Genomic DNA, 9446 nt, shown 5'->3' on the forward strand with positions numbered 1-9446 from the left:
GGAAGGAGTCCAGAGAGACAGAAAGATGTAAAGATGGAGCAATACCAGTGCACTGCAGTATAATGATTTATCATTCAGGTCTGTGCAACTGCCTCGAACCTCTTAATTGTGATGATCTTGTGGAATATGAAAGGGAATCGTGATAACGTTGGCCCTTTACCTACCGTGCTATCGTTCTGCCATCTAAGCGTCGAGTTGTGAGTTACGAAAAGTGGCAATTATAATAATGATTTTTTTTATTAGAACAGGGTCAAGCTTTAATCCTTAATCATGTTCTGTAGGCAGTCGTGTCGAATGATTCGCTTTGACTTTGAAAAAATATAGTCATAGCAATGAAAACAAGATATAAATGGGTGTATTCATCGCTTTTTTTATTCACCAAGCTCTGTTTTGAAGACATGTATATTGATTCCCGCTCACATTATCCGCCAAAAGATCTCGGGAATGGTTAGAGTGATGATAACTCATTTGCACAAGAGTAGGCAGCTGAGAAGATGCGCTTGCACTAATACCAGATACACCAATATCTACAGATGATGCATTGGACGGGAGAATGTATTCAGATTTGGCGTTCGTACTGCTCATATTTAGGTCCAGGGAATTCAGTATGTCCCCATTGGGCGTACTACAAGGTTTTCCATCTTTGACTAAAACTGGGACAGCCACTCGTCGTGGAGAGCTCTGGAAAAAATGAGGTTCATCCTTAGGATGGCACTTGAAATATTATCCAATTGCTTCAACTCAAATAAAAAGGTAGAAGGAACTTACCACGTTTGAATCAGTGGACTGCTCGGACATGGCTTTCTCTTTCGCTTGCCTTTTATACTTATATCGGTGATTTTGAAACCAAATTTTGACCTAAAAATGAGACGAAAAATATATTTTAGCCTTTGAGGTGAAGAAGTCTTTCCAATTGTAGGCAAGCCGAGGATGAATTTGTACAGTGAGACAAACGAGTTTCGGGGACATTGATGCTTTCCACATTTTTCTTGCACACATCAGTAAAATGTGTCGGTAAAGTATGAACAATCGGTCAATTGTCAATAAGTCGGAAAATCATGAGTTGACTAGAGGACGCATTACTTATTTAGTGAAATGCTGTAGATTGAAACAAGTGACGAGCAGTGGTGTTATTTTTATGGTTCGAACTAGAGCTCTAGTTCGAACCATTTCCTGCCACACTTTTTCCATCGGTGGTATCTTAAATGCAAATTGTTAATCACTTGAAATTGACATCGTTTAAACAATTGCAATCAAGGCCATTTTGGTGGCAAAGGTTACAAATATTTTTCATTGAAAGCTCTAACTTGTTGTTCGCAAACATCGAATAATCCCTTGCATTTCGGTTCATAATTGATAAGGTTTTTGTAAATAACTAGAGGATGGATTTGACAATGATAACTTTAAAAAAGTCAGCTTATGCGATGAAAATAACGATGACAAGTCCAAACATTCGGATTTTTTTCCAAACATACTAAACCTCAATGTGTCGCAATTGAGAAACTCAAAACGAGGGAAACGAAATTTTTCAACTTCAAACAGTAAGGGCAATGCCAGTGTTAGAATTACATGAGTGAGCCATAGAAATCTAAAACATGTTGGTCAAATGCGATAAGATATGTGTTCCAAGACTAATTTGGGGCCCATGCATTGATGGCAACAAAACCATAACCTTTTTTGTCCCAAACGGGGTCACATGTTCAAAACTCGAAAAAACACTTTGTTATGAAACCTTAAGTGTTGTTAACATGTACATGAAAAAGGAAGTATGTGTAATGTATTAACTTATTTCTTCACAAATGTTAGCCTTTACCTTCTCGGCTTCATTAATTTTGGCCTCAATTGTGACCTTTCAAGCAAATCTTTTTTTTGACTTAAAACATATTTCAGAAACAACAAATTAGTTTGCTTGCACCAAGTCCCGGTTTCAAAAGTTGCTTTTCATTACATTTTGAACCTGCCCTTGCGGGAAGAATTTTTTTCACAATGCCCTGCTAAAAAAATACTACAAGACTATCGACCTAACTACTCATTAACCATTGAATGATGGTATCAAAAAATTGAATGCGTTAGATAATTGACACTTACCTGGGTAGGTGTTAAATGTATTAGACTGGCTAAGTGTTCTCTCTCTGGTGCAGATAAGTACTTCTGTTGTTTGAACCGACGCTCTAATTCATAAACCTAAGAAGAGATGGAATTAATGCATCTTTCAAATCAACCACATAGTACTATGCATAATGATATTACGATGAACCTACTTCACGACACTTTGGAAATCAACAAGTCCCACATGCTATTTGATTTTACGGAGATTTGAAGTGATCTATTGATGCTAACAATATTACCGAGGTTTTCTCAATATTTCAAAACTTTCCTCGAAACATAACCTTTGAGTAGTTTTTGATCACAAAGATCTATCTTTCTGAGCTTAAGCAGATGACTCTGTGAGACCCGTCGTTTTCAAGAGCCTTGAAGAAGGCAAATCAGCTTTTTCTGGTTAACTCTGAACGCCAACCTTTGAATCAACTACTTGCTCACTCAATTCCTGTGTCTCTTTGGCAAACATTGGTCGAATTTGAATAACATGTAGTATGTCAACATTTGTTCGAGTTACCGAAGGTGTTGAAGCCACACATACTAAAGGCATTCGTACCAATTGCGAACAAATGAATTGATGACATACCTGAGCCTGTGTGAAGAGCACTCTTCGTTTTCTTCGTTGTGCTAGAGGAAATTGCAAAGTAGATTTGTCGCTCGAACAAGAATGAAGAGACCCACTTGAAGGGATGTGATTGGGATTTGGCCCTGATATGGCGGCGGCAGCAGCGCTTCCTCGCATTAGACTAGAAACTGAAAATGACACCAGTTAAACATTGTAATGAGAGCTAAGGGTCTCAGCCTGATGGCCGAGGGGGATGCACACTCAAGTTTTTCCCTTCTTCCGCCCATGGAGATCTCTGAATCCCCTCTGCTTTTAGGGTCTTCCTGTTTGATCTATGATTTGTTTTGCGTCCGTGTCCGACAAGAATTCCAAAGAGAAAATAAAATGTTCACAACTTTGGTTCAATCCAGACTAGTAAGAACAATGAAGTCCACCTCTGTTCTTTCTCGGGCTCCTTCATTGTTCAATTTGCTTCCCTCAAATATTCGTAGGTCGTATGTAGGCGTTGATCCAGTAGCAGGATTTAAGTCAGACTTGGACAAGTTTTTGACGAAAATTCCTTATCAACCTTATATTCAAGGGCTAGCCAGATCAGCCAACACTAATTCGTTGGTAGATCAAATAATATACATAAATAAATGAATAAATTTCTCGTCTTGAACTGCTGGGATTCCAATCCCAGCAGCGGTAAGGAAGTCCGCAAGCAAATGATAAGCCATGAAGTGCAGCATCAAGATTGGGTCACATTGGAACAAAATTAGATCATAAATTTGATGTCGAGGGTTAAATCTCAATTGCCTGAACAATAAAGCACTATGATATGAAAAAGTAATCGTCCGATTGCAACACATTTTTCAAAGCAAACCCAGCCAAGTATATACCTTACTTTTTGTTACTTAATTTTGCAACCCTTGGTCACGTGGTCGGTGGACCTGAGCCATACTTATGAGTGTCCAATTTTAGATTACGCCTTGCATTATTTTAAAATCTCAAACGTCATTGCAATGCTACAATTTTGGAAGTCCCTAATGTAGTTTCGTCGCATTATCTCAAATTTGATCTTGAAGCACTACTTTATAGTGTACATAGTGAATATTTAGAGCTCGTGGATTTAGGAAATAATGCAAGGGAACAGCCCTTGTCTATACACACTAAATCTAAGTTATGTCACTACAAGAAGCAGTCACTCATTAGTAATAAGTCATTACGCACATAAAAAGAATATTTCCTTAAAGATCTTAAGATTGGTGGCACATCAAAACGAAAATACTTCAAATGACTGATAAAGTCACTGTATGGCCATTGACTAAGCTCCCAATTCTCAACACTAGTATTTATCCTCTGAATTCTATTAAAACATAGTAATAATACCATCCCTCTGTTTTTTTGAGATTTAAAATCATTTTCCTCGTTTGGGACACTTTAAAATAATGTTGTCATTGAAGTTTCATATGCTATCTGCTTTCGAGGTTTCTTTAGAACAAGTTTTATTCTGAGAATAAAGCGGCTCATGGCGGCAAAACAAAAGTCGGTTTCAAACATGAAAACAGCGACAAGACAAACGACATATAATCGAATCCAAAATTCAAAACTAATGTCAATCAAATGCACCTTGGAAGATCGGTTTTATCTTAGTTTACATCAACCGCTAAAACGTAAAGCCATGAATGAATCCGGCATGGTTTTCCAAAATGGCCGAATTACGTGAACGAATATATTGATAAATCTAAGCTGACACTAATCTAGCTCTCAATTGGAAACTTTGACAAGCAATTCACGTATTCAGAAGGTTGGTTTACATTAAGAGTTATGATAGAACTTTTTTCCGAAACACTCATAGCATGATTAGTGGGCATTGAGGTCAGTAAGAGGATTGAAACCCCGCCCTCATAGTGAAGGCAACCATTCCAGAGTTCAATCTTTTAATTTGCCAATTTCAAGGATGATATCAGATTAGTTTTCCGTCTAGGGATGTTGATTTAGCGTCTGAAAGTTTCCTTGCAAATTGTCTCATGACAGGAAACTTTACTAACCACTACACTTTAGGTAGCTGAAATTGAAAGAGCTAACACAATATACAATAGTCACTATGTAATCAATGCGTGAAAAGCGTACTATGGCAAGAGGAGTAGGGTCTTTCTTGTAACAGGCTGACCGTCTGATGTGGATTGGGAAGAGCTAAAAAGTGAAGCGAGCTTGTTTTGGGTTGGGTTATGCAGCCAAAGCCCGTTGATTCTTCTGATTTGATTATGATTTGGCAAGACAACAAAAGTTTCTGAAGTGGACTAAAGTTAAGGCTCTGATAGAGTTATATGGGATTAGAATCAGAAATGTTTCAGATTAACTTATATAAGATATAATTAACGACAAATCTAACTATTTCTTGCAATAGTTCCTTTCTGAAACGCTTTGATAATTTAAGTAAATAGCTAAGTGGGGGGATATTGATGAACTCATACTCGTATTATGGAATGAGATCACGGCTGGATCCTATCCTTCTCCCGCTCTCATTTTACGCAATTGTGCTGCCTTCATAGCTGATGGATTGTTGGAAGATAGATAAAACCCATTTGTTTGTTTGTGGTAGAATCCCCCAATGAGTTGAAATCACACAAGGTGAATGCTGAAAGAGTTGTCTTCCCATACGAAAGATTCTAGTTTATTAACGAATGTAAAATTGAAGGACTTTCAATTTGTTAGATCGACTGAAATGATGACCAAATTTAGTTGAGTTTTGCCGCTCGATATAGTGCGAGCCAGAGATGATCGGATCTGTTGATGTAACAACTTTAAACGTGAAATGATAAGATTTGTTTTGTTGGCACGTAATTGATATTTTTTAAGCGAAATGTGTGCCTGTGTGTCCATGTCTTGATTCAAAACTATGATATTCATAGTTCAGGTCTTGGTGGTGCTAAAAAAACAGAAATCAAGTATCGGGCTAAACTCGTACCAGCCGCCTAAGACTGCCCAAACGGCCGATGTCACACCTTTTGCCGCTGGCGGTAAGAACAGTCCATACTATCAATAACCAGAAGACCACATTAACGTCACATGACCTGAGCTGAATGAATTTGACTGAGTTACGTACATCAACAAAATCGACAAATAATAGAGTACATCATTACACACAATAAGCCCGCTCCAAGCATTTTAAAGTTTAAGTTCAACAAAATATACACACGCCATACCTTGTTCTTAACGGTTTTCACAAAACTATTCCATATTTCTTTGCATAAAAAACTCTTCTTCGCTAATTCCTATCATTTTAATAGCATATTTAATCTTATGCAAAAGTTCAATTTTGGTTCCATAGGAACGGACGTATTTGTACATTTTCACATACCTCATCGATCCGACTTTCATATACATGTAGGGAAGAAATTTCTCATTGCGATGATTACACTCCGACAAAATGTGTTGTTGTCACGTCGAGCAGAAATTGCAGAAGTTTGTCGGTTTGGATGTGTGAAAGAGCTGAACTGAGTCATTGGAAAAAAAACGGCTAGTGGAACCCTTTCAAATTTTTGCTCGACATGCGAACAACATTTGAGGCGTATAACGAGACTACTGATGATTATCATTTGCTTGGAAAAATCTTCCATCAACGAAAAAGAATCAACGAATCAACTATTCGGACATTTAGGCAAGCGCTGGTACCAGCAAACAAACTTGCCAGCCAATGACAGTGATGCAAAACTGGCGTTTCAAACTGGGTTTAACGAAGCTGACCTTTCGTCATATAGCGATGCATGCGAAAGAAGGGTCAGCTTCTCAAAAACGTGTTTGAATCCCCAAACATGCATCACTAACTCTGGTACCAGCAAACCAACGAACCTGCCAGAGCTTGGCTAATCGTCCCCATGGTAATATGAAAGACCCATTTGAGGTCAGCACCGTAACATAGTCTACAAATGATCATATATGTCTAAAATGGATTAAAACGCCATACCTGCTTTTCTTTGCCTTCAAGACAGCAGTTTTGTTGTTTGGTTAATAATCAAGAAAACAGCAATGTCGAGGAGGTAACATTTTGAATCTAACTTTCCACTCAAGAGCCTGGCATTGCTGTGCTCTTGTAGAACATATATTCAATTTAAAGACCTGACGAACTTCAATGAAACTAGGCCATCTCCGAAGCCATCTTGGGACTCATTTCAAGTCCTATCGTCTTCAAGCTGCATCTGCTTTAAGATCTCGTAGACAACGATGATGGGGGTCAATGTGTACGATTCTTTCAGAGATAGCTCTAAATCCTCCTGTTAGGTCATTGGAACTTTGTTCAAGTTGAATTGGGACTGGAAGCTGATACAGATCATAATGAACAAAAGACTATTGTACCTGACCGATAGTGCCGAAGAAGCCTTAACTATCCTACACGTACAGCCCTTCAACCATTGTGTACCCTCCCAAAAGCCATGAAATTTGTTTTGACCGAATACTTTCCTAAAGCGAAGTTGGCCATTAATTCAACATGTCATATGAACTTATTTACGGCTCGTCGTTTGGTACCCTACCATCAATACTACTTCAATACTTCAAGGAATCATAGCAAAATCACCAGTTAACCAAGTGTTCTTGTACTCTTCCTAATCATGATGCTGATGCTGATGCTCAAGTGGTGGTGAACTTACAATATTCTGAGGCAAATCTGGGATCCCCGTTGGTGGAGTTTGAGTACCATCCTGGATGGTGTTGAGGGTTGGCTGAAGATCGAATATCATGATATCCTCCGAGGTCCACTGAGTGAGTGCTACTTCCGACTGAGGACCCTTGAGGACAATAGCTACCCGCACCTGGAAAGGCTGCCACGGCAGCCGCGGCGGCCGCTGCGGAGTTGAACTGTGACATGGCAGTCTGCATATAATTGACCGAGTGAGTGTTATTTTGAGACAAAGAACTCATGGTGGAGGTGGGCAGGACACTACTGGTGTAATGGATATTTTCCTGGGGTCGATTGGTTTGAATGGAATCTAAGGACAATTTCGATCGATCACCGCTACCAAAGGGAATGCCTTGACCTCTTGAGTAAGGTTTCTCAAAATATTCCGAGGATTGGAATGGAGCATATCCGTCTGACTTATAATTGGGTGGAACAGTGGCAATCTCTTCGTTTAGAATATTAGATACCGAAAACTGTTTCATAGACATATCATCCTTACAAGTGAACTCGGGTTTTTTATTGTTCCACTAAGGTCGGATGAGAATATCGCGTTTTCAGATCACTTGAGTCTAATAATATCACTTCTCGGTTTGTTATTGAGAACAAAGAGTCACAAGCACTGAAGAAGTCCAAAAGTGGGAATGAAGTGGATCATAAGTGTTTCAGACCTCGGAAAACCAGGAAGCTGAGGAGACACGAGAACCTACAATTACAAGACTTGAGTGGATTACAAGGGTCCTTGTGCTTCTACTTGAGGATGATGAGAGATGTCGCTCCCTCTCGGTTTTCGGCAACCAATCAACTTGGAGAACTTTTCGAGGGGGATGGGCCAAAGCCCAGGGAACCAATGGTAGACCGAAGAGCATATTGAACCACGCTCTCGACAAATCACAGGCGAGAGAAGACCTCGCCACGGAAGGCACCACGGCCAAAAACGAACGAGGGGAATTCGGACGACACCCACCCACCCACTCACCCACTCTGCCACTCTGCCACAGACCACGGACGGACGGATGGATGGACACCCTGAAACTGAAAGGGAGAGAGAAGGATAAAAGAGGGAGAGAGAAACGAAGGGCTCTTGAGTGTTCGTTCGTTTACTTTGAGCCCCCTTTCAGAATGCCACCCAAACGTTCAACATCGCAAACAAGCGTCCGTAAAATATTTCCCTCCCTCAAACACCAACCACGATCGAACCCAGGAGAATTTTGAAAATATCGAGAGACAAGTGCCTCAAGATTAGGAGACTATTTGATTGACGTTGGCGTCGCTAATGGCCAGAAAAACACTAAGCCATCTAATTGTGCATGGGGATTCAAAAGAAAATTGACTCTGGTTCATGGCCATCTAGAACAAAAGCAGCTCTAAAGTTAACTGCCTTCTTCAATTGGTAGAGCAGTTCAAAATGGGCTTAAAAAATTAACGTGATTTTATCGCTTTCCTGAATCAAAACTCAAGACACCACACTCAGATCAAGTTGTATGAATACTTGATATCATGCAGGTGTAATTATTTCCTCCCTCAATATAAAAAAAAACTGCAATCTCTTTCCTTAAGAGATGGCCGGAATTGTAAGTTAACGTGATTCAAGGGAGATCCTCGGTTCAAACCTCCATGGCCTAATGCCCGCAAAACATTAGAACCATCGGCTTGTCGTTTCCAAATTAGGTACCTTATAGTATTGATGTAGAGTATAAACACGACTTTACACATTTTGAGTTACTCCATAATGTTTCAGCTTCAATTACATTCCACTCGATGCTGAAAAGTTAAAAATGCGTTTGTAGTTCCGTCAACCCCCCTTTTCTCTAACACATGTGAAGATAATCAAGCTAGTGCATGGGCCAAGGCAACCATCCTTGGAGGGGCACACAAGGATCTTTAATCGAGCTTGCAGTTACGTGAGCATATTCTGCGGATGTCTGCACATTGATGCTTTCCGGCTTAAAAAGTAATATGCACGCATTCCGAACAAGGTTTTCTTTTCAGATGATGGAGTAGCCTTCAAGAAGTATGGGTCAATATCTTAGCATCAACATTGTCTGACACGGGCACTACTGCCCTTGTAGAGGTCAAGTTTTTTGAAAGTTGGAGTGCATTTATAAATTGAACCTTAAA

At 39.6% G+C, this 9446-nt stretch overlaps 1 protein-coding gene across 2 annotated transcripts; it reads right to left on the minus strand.

Annotated features, from left to right (window-relative positions):
- Positions 1–356: 356 nt before the first annotated feature.
- LOC131883239 (homeobox protein Nkx-2.4-like) lies at positions 357–8275 on the minus strand. 2 transcript variants are annotated; one of them, XM_059230665.1, is made up of 5 exons: positions 7300–8275; positions 2687–2853; positions 2089–2184; positions 769–858; positions 357–681 (listed from the first exon to the last, which is right to left on the minus strand). In XM_059230665.1, exons 1-5 carry the CDS (start codon positions 7814–7816, stop codon positions 376–378), a joined length of 1176 nt encoding a protein of 391 aa, XP_059086648.1. In that variant the 5' UTR covers positions 7817–8275; the 3' UTR covers positions 357–375. The 2 variants fall into 2 exon arrangements, with proteins under 2 accessions (XP_059086648.1, XP_059086647.1); XM_059230664.1 differs by having other exon boundaries at positions 357–702.
- Positions 8276–9446: the final 1171 nt, after the last annotated feature.

The sequence above is a fragment of the Tigriopus californicus genome, chromosome 7 (genome assembly GCF_007210705.1).
Source record: "Tigriopus californicus strain San Diego chromosome 7, Tcal_SD_v2.1, whole genome shotgun sequence".
Taxonomy (NCBI): domain Eukaryota; kingdom Metazoa; phylum Arthropoda; class Copepoda; order Harpacticoida; family Harpacticidae; genus Tigriopus; species Tigriopus californicus.

Excerpts from the sequence above, each read along its gene's own strand:
- LOC131883239 (XM_059230664.1), bottom strand. The coding sequence starts at position 7,816 with ATGTCTATGAAACAGTTTTCGGTATCTAATATTCTAAACGAAGAGATT. Across the intron at positions 2,185-2,686 it reads TGCTCTTCACACAGGCTCAG|GTTTATGAATTAGAGCGTCG; the intron begins GTATGTCATCAA and ends ATCTCTTCTTAG. Across the intron at positions 859-2,088 it reads TACATTTAACACCTACCCAG|GTCAAAATTTGGTTTCAAAA; the intron begins GTAAGTGTCAAT and ends TCTCATTTTTAG.